This window comes from Equus przewalskii, chromosome 6 (assembly GCF_037783145.1).
Source record: "Equus przewalskii isolate Varuska chromosome 6, EquPr2, whole genome shotgun sequence".
Lineage (NCBI taxonomy): Eukaryota > Metazoa > Chordata > Mammalia > Perissodactyla > Equidae > Equus > Equus przewalskii.
The window spans coordinates 11,651,829-11,668,094 of record NC_091836.1 but is presented as its reverse complement, the minus strand read 5'-3'; the positions used below and the strand labels follow the sequence as shown (position 1 = coordinate 11,668,094).

At 36.6% G+C, this 16,266-nt stretch overlaps 1 protein-coding gene across 1 annotated transcript in view; it reads right to left on the bottom strand.

Moving 5' to 3' along the window:
• Positions 1-16,266, bottom strand: part of ARHGAP42 (Rho GTPase activating protein 42) — a 263,289-nt gene that overhangs the window by 44,993 nt on the left and 202,030 nt on the right. The window contains exons 7-8 of the mRNA XM_070623015.1: positions 7,544-7,648; positions 5,397-5,526 (exon numbers count right to left, since the gene is read on the bottom strand). Coding sequence (XP_070479116.1) covers positions 5,397-5,526; positions 7,544-7,648 — 235 coding nt within the window. The remainder of the gene's footprint in view (positions 1-5,396; positions 5,527-7,543; positions 7,649-16,266) is intronic.

Below are 16,266 nucleotides of genomic sequence, written 5' to 3'. Positions count from 1 at the left end.
CTTCTATCTTTGTCCTCTATTCACGACAAACTGCCAGAAATACCCTGCTAAAAATTTAGCCAGGTCATTTTACCCCTTAGTTCCCTCCAGCAGTTTCCCACATCACTCCAAATAAAAACCAAACAGCCTATCACTATGTACAAGACCCCATGTGATCTGGCCCCTCATTATCAATTTCATCTCACGTCTTATTATCTTCGGTCTCATACACTGTGCTCCAGCTACACTGGCCCCCTTGTTGTCCTTAAACACAGCAAATACATTTCTACCCCAGGCCATTTGCACTTGCTGGACTACTTTTCCTTCTGCATGACTTGCACTTTCACTTCCTTCAGGTCTTTTCCTAATGTCATCTTTATAATATGGCCTTTCCTGTGCAGATAACATCACAACATTCCCACCTTGATATTTCTTCTCTCTCTTTTTTGCTTTACTTTCTTCTCAGCAGTTATCACTGTATAAAATATGATCAATTTTACCAATTTATCCTATTTATTTATTGTCTTGCCTCTGCCACTAAACTCTAAGGTTCTGTGACAGCAGGAACATGTAACGTGATGTTCTGCTGACTAGCATATTCTTAATTGCTAGAACAGGACCAGACATACAGCTGTCACTCAATAAATATTTGACAAACGAATGAAGAAATGAGTCACTCATTATTCTCTAAGACTTTATTGACCTTGGAGTTATTTCCTCTTACCACTAATCTGAAAAAAGCAAATTCAATTTACTCCTTAAAACGAAAAAAATTCCCCTATTTATATTAAAAGTTGTATATGAATAATGCTCAACTGTCTTTTCCCCATAAATACTGTGCAAGCCTTTCCTGTAGCACACCATGTCATTGCTCAGTACTCCCCCTAAGGACTTAGATGCTGCTGCTTCTATAGGGTGTAGGGATGCCCTGTGAGTGCAAATTTCCCGTGACCAAGGTGGAACACCTTCAATTTCCCACAGAGAAGCCAATTATCTTGCACCCAAATGCCATAGTGGGCTAGGTGGGTAGAAAATGGAGCTTGCTTGGTATATAGCTTCTCCATCTAGGGTCTCATGCTGCTTAACACCTGTATCTTTCTAGCAACAACTAGGTACAATGTTATTGCTGGCTTGGTTTCATAACCATATATATAAAAGCAAGAAACTGAAATGTAAAAGTGTGCCTCTTAAGACAAGTATTTGAGTCATTTGAATTTTCTTCTGTAATAACAGTGCCCTTAGTGTCATGTTTATCTTTAATACTTAAACCACTCCAGATTTTAAAATTACGGGGTGCAGCTATATACTTTGTAATCACAAAGGATTATTGCAATTAACTTCAATTCTGTTTGGAGACCATCTCACACTATAATATTTAACAATACTTGTTGATAATTCTGTTACATGCAGGATAAAATACTTAAAAGCTTAAAGCTGATTAATGGAAAGTGGCTGGATGGAAATCCTTATAGTGACTTTACCACTTAGGAAGCGATTTATGAAGCATTATTAGCTTTAATTTTTAAATAAAGCTGCTACAATGCTCTGATGACATTTCAGACCTAAGATGTTTTTTCCTGCCTCCATCTTAAGTTCAGCATATCATGCATTTAATCTTCAAGTTTGTGGCACCCACATGCTGCTTTATTTAAACTTGCCTGGCACCAGGCCAGGGCAGATGTTCTTAGACAAGCAATTCTGAAGTCCCTAAAAAGAAAGCCTGGGAAAATAAAAATTTATTACAGCTCTAAAGTTGCAAAACAAAACAAATTTAATTACCTTACCCAGTAATCATCTGAGGTTGCTGAGATGATGTTTGTGGAATGGGAGGAAATTCACATTCACTGAACACCTACTAAGCGCTAACATCTTATCTAGGAACTCTTAAAGTCGGACGCTATAAAGAGCATTTCTCATATAAGAAAGCAGAGCCTAAGAGCTACAGCTGGTACTACGTTCTTTTCTTCACCAATAGGGCATGAGATCGGAGTTATTCTTTTGAGAGGAATGATTTCTCAAAAGTTGTTTTAAGATTAAATGAGACAAACATAAATTGCACAGACTAGTAAGGGCTCATGGTAAGCAACGTAGTATTATTATGCACCTCTACCAGTAACAGAGACATTTTACATACCTTCTCTCTAATTCTCGCAACATCGTTATGAGACAGGCATAAATAGCCCTCTTTTATAAATGAGGAGACTGAGCTCAGAAAGCTGTTTGCCCGAAAACGCCCAGTTAACAGTTGGCAGGCATAGAATTCCAACATAGTTCTGTCTGAATCTGGAACTCATGCACTTCCTGGCTAAACTGAAGTGTACTAGAATGCAATTTAATCTTTGCCTAGAGGGGGATAACGTAAAAACCACATATCCAGATAAAGTGGAGCTCTGTGTCCAAACTGCAATGATCTGCTTCTACCCCGTTACATCCATCTTCATTTATCACTCAGTTGACAGCTCTGCTATTTACTATTGACCACTGGTCGCTAAGTGCGTGAGTTTGTCTTATGCCTTCCATTACAGAATAAACACCCTGAAGCCATATTATTCATCTCATTCATTCAGGGAGAGCAGGAGCACAATATGTCTTAGTGAACTGCTCAGATTTTCTTACTATAAAGGCTTTCAAAGATTCCAAGTAGAAAGGGGCTTTGCATATTTGTCACTCACATAAAAATAACTCCAATGGCATATAAATCTATTGATTTTTCTTGTTAAATCCCTAGGCAACGGGAAGGTGGAATGACAGTGAATAGGAAAAGAAAGGAGGGAGGGATTATATTGGGGCATGAGAACACTTTTGAAAGCGATGAGTATGTTTATTATGTTGATTGTAGTAACTTTTTCACAGGTGTACAGCACAATTTATCAAACTGTACATTTTAACTATGTGCAATTTATTATATGCCAATCGTACCTCACTAAAGCTATAAAAATAATGCAGGCAGATACAGGGAAAATCAAGATGAAAAGTGTCTTGGGAGCAGGAAGGAAACATCATAAGGGAGGATGCCAAAATAGAGGGGGAGGGGCTGGCCCCTTGGCATAGTGGTTAAAGTTCCATGCACGCCTCTTCAGCGGCCTGGGTTCATGGGTTTGGATCCCAGGTGTGGACCTACTCCACTCATCAGCCGTGCCGTGGAGGTATCTCACATACAAAGTAGAGGAAGATTGGTACAGATGTTAGCTCGGGGACAGTCTTCTTCAAGCACAAAAAAAAAAAAAAAAAAAAAGAGGAAGACCGGTAACGGATGTTAGCTGAGGATGAATATTCCTCACCAAAAAAAAGAAGGGGAATCCGACTGTTAGTGCCTTAAATGCCACGCATGGCTAACGGGCCATCATAGGAGGGGCACAACCAACAAGCATTACAGAGGGATCTGCTGGAAGCTCTGTAGAGAATGGATTGAGGGGAACAAGCCTGGAGGCGGAAAGAAAACAGTTAGAAGGCCATTGCAAGACTGTGGAGATGGAGAGAAAATGCAGGTTTAAAGGTTATCAAGGAGATAAAATGGACAGATGTGACCCCAGGCTACACAGAGTCACTGGAGTTAGAGATTTAACCAAGTTTTGTAAATTAGGAGAGTGAATGGTGTCATTTAGAAAGACAGGAACTGTCAGAGGAAAGATCAGTGCCACAAAGGGCTTTATGATCAGTTGAGACTGACCCAGAGAAGTCAGATATCTTAGAACAAGATACAAACATCAGACAGGTACATAAAACACTGCATTTTGTCTACCCATGCAGGCGCCAAATTATTATAGGATCTATGCTTAGAGTTTGATCCAAATGCCAACAACTGGGGAATGGGTAAGCAAACCATGACACCATCCAATGGATGGACTACCAGGTAGCGACTGTTATGATATATCTGAAGATAATGTACAAGAGAATTCTGCCACCTTCTCTACCACATGCATGTTTGAACGGGCCTCACTACCAACAAATTCTTCCACTCAGTAAAATCTTTTATTGATACAAAATGTGAGCTCCTCTCAATGTACCTTCACACTGAGGCTCTCAAATCTGAAATAATTACTCAGTATTCAAAAATTTGCTTATAGTCCTGACTCAAATCCATATACCCCATATATGACCAAAGAATTGGTCTTTTTTTTATGACATTGTGGTGAAAGCTATTTATTACACTCTAACTATAGATTAGATAGGCAGGTCATTAGATTTATTATTTTAACATCTGAAAACAGCAGACTGGTCAAAATAGATAGTTATGAGAGAGAAAATCCTGGAACGCAGATCTCCTCAGCCAGCAGCCCTCTACCTTCTAGTCCATGTAGTAATAAATGCCTGCCAAGTCTGTTGGATGAAAATGTTCTTTGCTTGTATACTACTATCCAATAGATGAGCATCGCCTGAGCATGGGGTCACATACAAAAATGTGTTAGCATTTTTGTGATCGTGCTGCATTATGTCAAAATAATTCACAGCCAATCCAATATCTCCAGCTTCTGCATCTCAAAGCTTTTAACTGTTATAATCTTACTAACCAAAACAACTTCATTCATCTATTGTCTACCAACAGGCAGACTTCAGAGCAGTGCTACCCAACGTGGTTTATGAGTCCCAATACAGGAGAAAAAGTGAAGAAAGTTAGAATATGCATTTGAAAACTTCTACAGCAATTTGACATTACTGCAAAATCCAAGCTCATGATTTTGTATTTTACAAAGACATTGGTCCATGATGGATTGGAAATGAAAAAACCTGTTCCTTCACAACAAACAGTATGAGAATGGTGCTTTAGAGCATATCTGGTTTGAAACAGAGTTAATTTAGTCCGACTGGTTCCACTTAATGACAAGTATCACTCAGAAAGGACCCTAGTTATACAAGTTTGAATGGCTTTTTATTATTTATTGTGAGAAAAACTTCCTCAGTATGAGGCAATTATAATAGTGCTCTGTTAGGTCTGATGCTTATTTCCTAACCTCAGGAAGTAAAGCATGTCAATTTGACATTACATAATTGCCAATTTTACTCCTGAAAACCGATGAAACACAGAATTAAATGAAATAATGCTGCTGAAGGGGAAAACTATTATCATAGTCACCAGGATGATTCATCCTGATAAAGGCTTTGATTTTCAATTTTCCAGGAAACTTTAAATTGAGATTAGATATCACAATTGAATTCTAAAACTGAACTCATGGTGCCATATCATCAGTGAAGTTTGTAAGTTCCAAGTTCAATAACATACCACTTAGAGATCTTGACAGCGTAATGTGGAAAAACTTCCTCACTTTGGTGGTGGTGGAGACAGAGCAGGCTAAATATGATAAAGCTGTAAGGAATTTCTGTCTTCCTACTTGAAGGGAAAAACGCTAATCAAGTGACATCTTACAGAAGCAGAATGTTAACCATAAGAGACATTAAGTTACGTCATCATGACTCACGTTTCTCTTGGACATACAGATAGCCTTCCATCGTCCATTGGCTGGGTGGTCTGTAATCCTGGTTGGCAGATTTCATCCTTTGCATCAACCGCTCTACCTCTTGTCGAGTACTTTCAAAATTATTCCTTGTCTTAAGTAAACAGAAACAACAATTTCATCCATGGCGTCCTATCGGTTTTGAGGAACCTCCAGCCTAAAGTTTTCCAAACTACAAATGGAGCAAAGGATAACCCGGATTCTTTCAGCACGCTTCACCACATCCATGACCCTCTCTGTTGAGTTCTCTCATCTGACTTTGAATGCTTTAGTGAAACTTTTCTGAATGACCTTCTGCGTGTTTGTCTCTGAATCTTGTGTGTGTGTGTGTGTCTTTCTTCCTCTTTCCCACTCTAAAATTATTATTTAGAGGGCAAATTAGAGCATTTAAGAATATGTAATACCTATTAAGTAGAGTTTTATATTCATTAACACCTAAGGTAAAAAAGCAGATAAACAGGGACTTAGAATTCTTGGGGTTGGGGGTAAAAACAAATCAAATTCACATACTTTTGATATATGTGGCACTTATTAAGAAAATAGTTCATTGTCCTTATTCCAAATACTATTTTGAAGAAACATTCCTTAGCTTGGTTTCCAGAAATCCTAATATAATTATCAAGAGATCAGTGTATAAATTAACTCATAAAAATGAGTAGGTTTCCAAGTTCTAACTTCTATTGCAAGAAACAGTTTACTCACATTACAGTAAGTTTACTTCAGGGAAGACACAGAAAGCATAATGCTTTTCTCCATGAAATTTTCTTTTGCATTCAGGCCACATTATCTCAACAATACGTGTTTGGAAACATAAAAATCTTCACCACCTAACTCTAAGATTTTGTTATGGCTCATAATAAAAGAACTGAATCTTTTCAGTAAGTCAGTTAAATTTTAATTGCCATGTTTGCTACTTTTCTCTTTTAAAGATAAAAATCAGATTTTTTTCCCAATTCTTTACCCCTCTCCTGTTCTTGAATCCCAGGAATCATATTATAATTGCTTTTAATATGGAAATAAATCATAAAAATACTTTGGCTTTTATAATTTTCCCTTTTAATATTTACTAAAAAAGCCCAAATGCATTCCATATTGGAAAACAATGGAAGGAATTGCATGTAAAATCGATTCTGCTAGAAAATCTAGGTTAAATAAAAAGCTAAAACTCAAAACACAGTAGAATAAATCCAATTACATATTTCTCATGGGACATTCCAACTCTGTAGTTCTCTTTACTTATGTCTCCACAACAGCAAGAATCAGATAAGTAATGAAAGACAAGCTTTTTATAGAAAATGAAGTGAAGGCTTTCCAAATTATTTTAGCTATAGAGTACTAGACAGTTAGGATTTCAGAAATAACTTTTCATTTATACAAAACCCTCAGCAATTAGGACTTCATTATTTGTCAGGTTTGACAATGCAAAAATGGATTGGCTAAATTTTTCTTTTTTTTTTTTTAATAAAAGTGGTACTCAGTACCTGCATGCAAATCAGAATTTGTATAACTATGCAATCAGGTATTAAAAAAATCATTTAGACAGCTTTACAAAATAAATCCTTACATAAATAGACAGGATGTTTGTAAATAATTCTCACTTAAGCTTTAAAATAGCTATTTTTAATGCTTCAAAACCATGTTCAAATTTATTATTTGAAAGTAATAAATATCAGATATATTGTATACAATTTCAGATAGGGATGGCGTCTTAGAGTGCTAAAGTACAACGCCTTCATTTCACAGATATAGAAATGCTGTCCTCTCAGAAAATAAGACTTATCGAAGATCACCCAGTGAATTAATGAGACCACTAGATAAAGACAAAAGCTGCCAAACTTACAAGCGTCTATACCTCAGTAATATTTATTTTCATGAAATTTGCTAGTATAAATTTTTCTAACATGAAATTAGCTCCTTCCTGGTGTACTTTCAACCAGCAGCTAGAAAAAATTTTTTAATAAATGTATAATGTGGCTGTTCTAAATCAGTGAAGTTTTACTGTACTTAGATAAGTTTTTGAAAGACTGCCAGCTTTGGCTGGGCTCTAACTTGGTTCCCCTGTGATCACCTGATTCATTAAGGAGAGGCGGTGAGAACGGGTATAGCCTTACATTCTGCAAGTTGAATTGCAGCTGTTGCTTATACGGTGCAAATTCCTGGGCGAGTTCATATCCCTCGTGGTAAAAAGTAAATAAACCTTGAAGGAATGACAAAAGCTGCAAAAATAAAGAGATAATAAAGAAACCATGAAAACATATCTTAAAAAAATGATGATCATCAAATATAATAAATTGGAGAAATTTCACTCTAATTCCTCAAGCTAATAAATTTTCAATCTTTTTGTTCGGCAAGGCAGGCACTAGAATTACAGATGTGAAACAGAAACCACAAAAGCTAATTGTAGTTCCTTTTTGGCCGACAGTGACTTAATTTTTGAGTCTGGTCATGGGCAGCTGTCATGTGAACTACGCTAACATTCCAATGCATCGAAGGAATATCCAGGAGAGGCCATGAGCGGGGATAAAGACCAAAGTGACATAGGTCCTACCCTGGAAGAGCTTCCAGCCAAAACAGCAAGGTAAAACATGTGCAGATGTGAGGAAGACCAAACCAGCCAATTGGAGATAAGTGCCCAAGGGAAGGAATAAAGATGTGGCCAGATGAAATTACGGGACATATCACAAGGTGGCACTGCTGATGTGGGTACCGAATAGACTACATTTTAGCAAGTAGTTGGAAGAACTCAAAACAAAGGAAAGAGTTGAGCAAAACCCTGGAGCTAGATACAGATCTTTCATGTAAGAGAATAAAATCTTCTTTAGGAAATCACAATTTCTGTGATCCTAGCCTTCTAATCCTAAATTCATACGTGCTTATTTATTACATTCTTATTAGTAAAGAAAGAGTAGCTCTCCAGGGAGTTACAGGAAACAGTTGTTTCTATGGAATCAGATATAACTGAAAAATAATTTACTCACATCTTTTCATTTAATTCACTGAGATTTTATTCCACAGACTTGTCCACCAATTTGATCTCTTCGTAAAATAAAGTTAGAAAATCTTTTTTGAGAAGTGGCTAATGTTTTTCTAAGTCAACCAGCATAATATGTCTGTAAGCTATTATTTTAAGTTAAAGAAGAAACACAGTTTGAAACCATTTTCATATGAGAATAACATCTTGTTACTTTCTCTGTGTGGGGAAGCAGAGGGATCCTTCTAGGCATCAACTGGTACGTGTGTTACGATTCCCAACAGATAGATAAGTAGCGGTTCTATCTGAAAACAACGACCTAATGCTTTTCTTCCTATAACAAGTCAACTTCTTACAAAACTATGTTCATTTCAGAAAGCATATAGGTACTTTCAAAAATTGGTTTTAAGTTGTTTTATATATGTGTGTGTGTGTACATGTATGTGTATATAGATAGATAGATACATAGATTTGTGTGTGTGTGCGTGTGGGAGGAAGACTGGCCCTGAGCTAACATCTGTGCTGATCTTCCTCCATTTATGTGGGAGGAAACCACAGCATGACTTGACAAGCAGTGCTAGGTCTGCATCCAGAATCCTAACATATGAACCCCAGGCCGCTGAAGTGGAGCGGGCGAACTCAATCACTACGCCACTGCGCTGGGCCCAAGTTGTTATATTTCAAAGACTTTCCTTCTCTTGGTTAACAGTTTGTGATGCGACAAAATGTAAATTTTAGAATTATTTTACACTGTCAACTTTATATCAATTGATAATTATTACCAAAACTAAATATTCAATAGATGATCCTCTACTAAAGTGATGCTATATTTGTCAAATTGCACAATAATTGAAAATATATAGTCTGCATATATTGTGGTCTGATTAAAAACAAATGTATCTTAAAATAGAATTAAAAAATATCTTTAATTAATTGGGGCTTGGATATGTGGATTTAGAGGTTTTCAGAGACAAACTAAGAAAATACTTTTGAAGTATATAGACAACACTAGTTTTCTAAATATCCGAATAATAGTTTATGAAATTGTTATAAGCACTGTTTCATGTTTTGTGTGGTTTTTTTTTTTGGAGGAAGATTAGCCCTGAGCTAACATCTGCTGCCAATCCTCCTCTTTTTGCTGAGGAAGACTGGCCCTGAGCTAACATGCATCCCCATCTTCCTCTACTTTATATGTGGGACGCCTGCCACATCATGGCTTGATAAGTGGTGCGTACGTCCCACCTGGGAACTGAACCGGCGAACCCCGGGCAGCTGAAGCAGAACGTGTGAACTTAACTCCTGCGCCACCAGGCCGGCCCCTGTTTCATGTTTTAATGTCTACAATTAGTCCACAATTAAACTGTCTTATTATGAACCGGATGCCATACAAGGAAGATGCTACTCTAATATCATCCTAAGTACAAAGAATTTAATTAAACTTATAAAGAAGATACATAGAATATCTGTAATAAATCTTTCTATAAAACACTCAATTCCCTGAGATCCATCTAAATAAATAAATCTATTGGCATCTGTTAGCAGAATTCAGATTCACTTAGCAGCAGACAAATACATTTTAATCTCACAGTGCATGCTGAGCACCCACTAGGGAAAGTACAATTCTTTGCAAGGTACGGAAAAATGATATACAAAGAACCACCCACCTTTTCCTTTTGTTCCACATCTACTTTGGAAGCAGCTTTTGGGAAAGTTTAACAAAGACAGCATGTATGAAATAACTGCCTCTAGATGGTAGCAAAGTTAAACATTTTTTACGTGTAAATACTCTTCATTTTATCCTCATGATGCTAAATTAAGGGAACTTAATAGGACAGCCTGAAAATCTTTAAGAATTGCATTTCCCATGTGTCATTTTCTTTGTTCAATCTGCCTGAGTGGGTGGCATGATATGGACAAGACAACTGGCTCAGCCTGCCTTAAAGTGAGCCTGACCTTTAAAATAATAACAATAACAACAAGAACAACTGCAAACTACTAGATAGACAGATTAGGTTTTAGCATTAATAAAGTCACTTATATCATCAGGAAAAATTTATAACATTTTATTATTCCCAAAGGTTTTAGAATCAAATTACTATTTGTCACTCCAATAATCTGACCAAATGTAAAAACTGATACTGCATTTATAAATAAATAATCATTTAGCAAAACTCATTACAAGTTAGCAAAGGAACAAATATTCATAATTTCTTAGCCCATTAACCACCAGATTTCAAGCCTTAAGGGCCCACAGTTACCAGTGATACTGTGAACGGCAGAGAAAAGTGAGAAAAGGAGTTTAAGCTAGCATGGGAGTGAAAGGAGGAACCCCAAAGCAATCGATGCACTAATTCCAGGACTGTTCCCAAACTGAAGAGAACAACTGAAATGTAAAGCCTCTTTCAATGATGTGATTCATTCCTTATCTCCTAAGAACTTAGTCTCTGAAACTCCTAAAAAACCTACTAGAACTAGTAAATCTATAAAAATACTAGAACTAATAAATAAGTTCAACAGGGTTGCAGGATACAAGATCAACTGTATTTCTATACACTTGCAATGAACTTTCTGAAAACGAAATCAACAATTCCATTTACAATAGCTGCAAAAAGAATAAAATTCTTAGGAGTACATTTTTTAAAAAGTAAAAAATGTACAATTTGAAAAGTACAAAACATTGTTTAAAGAAATAAAGAAGGTCCAAATAAAAGAAAGATATTTCAAGTTCATGGATTGGAAAAATTAATATTGTTAATTTGGCAATACTCTCCAAATTGATTGCAGATTCAATGCAGTCCCTATCAGAAGCCCAGCTGACCTCTTTACAATAATTGACAAGCTGATTCAAACGGAATTACAAGGGGGCCAAACCAGTCAAAACAATCTTGAAAAAGAACAAAGGAGTTAAAGCCACACTTCTTGATTTCAAAATTTAATACAAAGCAACAGCAATCAACAATGCATGATACTGCCACAAGGATAGACATACAAACAATGGAAGAGAACTGAGAGTCTAGAAATAAACCCCTACTTCTACAGTCAACTTATTCTCAACAAAGGTGCCAAGACCACACAATGGGGAAAGAATAGTCTTTTCAACAAACGATTCTTGGAGCACTGGATAGCCACATGTAAACGAATGAAGTTAGAGCACTACTTCACACCATAAACAAAAATTAACTAACTATGGGTGAATTTTATGGTATGTGATTTACATCCCAATAAGGCTGTTTTTAAAAAAATAAACCTCGCTCCATACCCAGAGCACCATAATGCACTAAAAGACATCAAAGTCTTATGTAGACCTCTACATTTGGCCACTGGACACCCCTAAGAAGATTGTGAAAGTGGGGCAAAGACATCAGTTTTGACACTGTGCAAGGGTCCGGCCTATGAATTAAACCTGTAGCCTTTGCCATTCCTTATTTGGAGGAAACTTAGAAATATCTGAAAGGATAGCCTCAAAATGACTATACAGTGCTTTAATTGTAATGCATAGAGGTTCAGAGGAGTTTATTGAATGGAAATGAGTATCAAAATCTAACCAAATGAATGAGAAAATTGAAGAGAAAAGAGAGCCAAGGATGGAAAGTAGCCAGTCAACTGTGGCTTGGGGTGGACAACTTTTAACAGAGGATGATGAAAGAAGGAGAGAAGAATAAATGAATGAATAGACAGATAGGTGTATCGATTCAATTACTTTTAAAAAGCCAAAACTTTCTGAAGTCACGGCTGTATATTGCTCCAGCAGTGAAGAATCACTCAAGTTCTTGAAGGCGAATTTCCAAGCCTGCAAGGGGATGGAATTCAGACGAAGTGGCTGGAGGTAGGTTCTGTGGTAAAGTAACAGAAGCAATGAAGAAGCTCATCTTTTCGGCTCAGTAAGAATGAAGAAAGTAAGGCAGTCAGCAAGATGATTAAGGTCCTGCAGAAGCTACATTGAGACCAGGTGTTTCCAACATTGATTTCTAAAATAAAATTCAAGGCAATGAGTCAGCCAAACAAATAGAACGTATTTTTCTTACTTTTCCAAAATTCCATTCACTATTTAACTGCTACTGCAAATTTCAGATTTTCAAGAACAGTATCTAGAACTAAATCCAAGGACCAATAGAGATTTTATTTTCAGATACATGACCCGAGGAGAGCTTTACTGTTTCACTTCTGGAGAATGATTTTGGTTAGGTTTTCAGTAGCAGAGAAATTTAACCTTTACTCCTACAGTTTCAAAAAAAAAAAAAAAAAAAAAAGACTTTTATTTGCTCCCTTTGATTTACCTTAAGTTAAATTTTCTATATTAAAGCTAAGCAAACACATTGAAAAAAAACACAAAAAGGTTTAACTTTCAAGACTTGCAGGTTTATATACTACCTGAGAGACTTTTTTAACTTAGCAAGTAGCTATTATTTAGTCTCGAAATTATTCAAACTTCTTTAGAGAACCCAAAAAGTATTTTATACTATACTTTATGATATAATAAGCTAAAGAGCTAAAGCATATTAAGCAATTTAACAGAAATTTTCTTCAGGAAATAATTTCAAATTAAATTTAGCAGACCTAAGGAAAGAGTATCAAAAGCAGTGTATTTTAGGTTATATACAATGGCTTATTTTCGTTTTCCATATTACTTTTAAACATAATATAAAAATACAATCTAAAAAGAATATTCTAATATTAAAATGCTCTTACAGAATTTAGATGTCTATTTAGAAGCACGTTAAAATTAAAAATGCGTTTTTGAAAAGCTACCTCTGACTCTGAAGCCACGCTAATAAACGAATTCATCAATACTGTTTTCATATCTAGGGAAAATAGTCCACGTGAAAGCTCATACTAGCTGATACCTTACTGATGCTAATGACACACGTGCCCCTTTCTCTGCGCATTACCTACACTGGTTGAGCCACACCACAACCCTGGGAACTACATACAATTTTTATCCCCAATTTACAGATAAAGACCTGAGGCACACAGAGTTTGAAAAACATGCCAAATTTGCACGACTAGGAGATTGGAGACAGATTCCATCTTACTGCCAATCAGTTAGCCATTATACTTCTCTGTCTCTACATGGAAAGTGGCCAGACAACTGCGGCCTGGGGAAATAACTTTTAAAGTAGGATGATCCAAGAAGGATGGAAGAACAAATAAATGAACGGGCAGATCTGTGCATGATTCAATTACCTTTACCAAAGTAAAGGTCAACCTTTTATTTTCTTCTTCTAATTTTAAGGAATTTAAATAGCTTTACGATAAAATTTGCTAGGGTCATCCATTTTGTTTGGTCAGAGCAAGTATTACAAAGGACCAATTTTGGTAGTTAAGTAGCCATTGAGGTAGTAAGTGCGACTGTATAGCAACTTCAGATTTGGGTTCTGGATTCCTGGCTATCCCCCTCTTTAGGTTTGTGACCTCAGGCAACTAACATTCTTTCTGTGACTTAACTTCCTCATCTGGAAGGACAATAATTACCTAATAATAAAGCCACTGGGGGGTTTATGTGAGGCAACGCAGAGAAAACACATAGCACATAATAGTTGCTCACAACACATTAGTCCCAACTAAATATGCTCAAAAGATGTAATCAAAACATACCCAAACTGCAGTCAAATGAACCATAAGGGAGTCAAGTCATAAAAAGATTCTTTCGGTTTTCTGAGCCACAAACCTTCATGTACCACAATATGCTACTGATACACTAGGACTCAGCTCTCTTATGCACGCTGTCCACATTCAGTGTACTTCTTAAACTTTTTCTCCTAATCATCAAACCTCTCATAAGTCCAGGCAACCCTGAGAAGTAGGAGGATCTTAACAATCAGAAGTCAGAGAAGATTATGCTTCTGCCCCATTTTTTCCCCCATTACAGACCTGGACTCCTGTATTTTGTTGGCAAATACGAAAGGATGCAGTCTCCCGCTACTTGACAGAAACATTAATGTGAACCACACATGAAAATCAACGTGAAATTTTAAATTTATTAGTAAGCACATAAAAAAAATTTTAAACTAAGCGAAATTTAATATTTTATTGAATATACCCAAATATTATTTCAATATGCAATCAATATAAAGAGGGTTTAAAGAGATATTTTACAGGCTTTTTTTCCACACTAAGCCTTTGCACTCTAGTACGTATTTCACACTTCCAGCACATCCTAATCCAGACTAGCCTCAAGTCAAGTGCTCAATAGCTATTGTGGGTAATTGCGACGACACTGGATGGTGCAGGTCTAGAAATCACCAGTTAGCTACAATTACTTTCCATATAAAATATGATAAATGAAAAAAGAAAAAGGCCATTAAAACTGTATAGCTGATGAAGAATTGTATTTAAAAAGCTGATTTTCTGTATACTTAATGACATAGTTAATTTATGAAAAAATATGTACATATTCCCTCTTTTTCCTACATATTAGACCCAGGTTTTCCTTGGACAAACAACACTGCAGGAATGTTTACTCCTAACGTCACTTGAATATTCTGTGGAAATTTTATCGCAAGTACTAAGATCTTCATATTAATTGAAAGATTGTAAAGTTATCTCAAATGCACCATCATAAAGTAGGAAGGATATTTAATACCAATCAGCAGCCCCCATTTATATCTTCTACCTGATATCTCACAATCTTTATGAGATCGGTTCCATCCCTAGGGCATTTTGCTCTACTCTAATGCTTATTTGTTAAATAAATCTGGGCTAAAACTAGAGGAGACTGCTCGATTTCTGCTATATGAAACGGTAATGCAACAGGAATTGGATTTCTGCAGAATAAAAACCACAAAGATATTAAAACGTCCTCCTCTGTTTTTAAGTTTATAGCTCTTGGGAGCTCTGTTTTTGAAATTTTAAAAACTTTTTTCCTCCAAATTAATTTGTAAATCCATAACCTAAAGAGCAACATGCCCATGTTTCATTGCTCCCATTCCTATTCTTCTCATTACTGAAATGGAAATTGAGGAGAACCCCATGGATGAGACTTTGTGGCTAGAAATGAGAATGAGACTAAACTGACGGTACTATTTAGTTTGGCCAGACATTCTAATAGGAAAAATACAGCAGCCAAGAAAATATTTTGGAAGAAGGACAAATTTTACATCAATTTTGATTGTGGTGTCACAAGAAAGGCACGCATTACAGAAGACTTATCAGGCCATCCCAGTTTGGGATACGGTAGAGGGAAGAAAGTAAACACACTTCAATTGAAGGATGGTTTCCACTTCTCTACATGCATTATCACAGAAATTCATAAATTCTTATCACTCCTTCTGTCACTTGTGAACAAATAATTTTACAATCTTCTCCTTCTATACCTGATATCATCTTACTGAATGGTCTAGTTCACTGTTCCCAGACAGGACGGGTTATAAAAGAGGCTTAGATGCGGAAATAGGCTACCTTCATGCCCTTCCAGAAGAGAAGAGGTATTACAGATGTGAAAGGACCATTCCAGGTACAAGGAAGACCAGCATAGCAGATGAACACAGTATCTGAAGGGAATGGGAACAGGCATGAAGGAAACCATCAGAATTAATGAGGGTACTCTACCAGTTTAGCATCAAGAAGGGACAAAATTCAGAAATCCCAAGAGGCAGGCCCTAAGGAGGAAGTTTGCCAGCAAGTAGAGAGGCTTCAAAGACCATGGTAGGATCCGGAGGCAGGACTTAGTCCATGAGAAGGCGAGAAGGAATTTTAAGTATTGGTCATCCTCCTAGAATATGGGTTGTTAGGCTGACCAGTTGTCCATGAACCCCAGATCAGCTTCAGAAGGCCCCCAAAATAAGTTAAATCAGATCCTCAAACTGTCTACTAAATATGAGGTTACCAATTCATTCTAAGGGGTGTAAGTTTAAGGACTTGGCT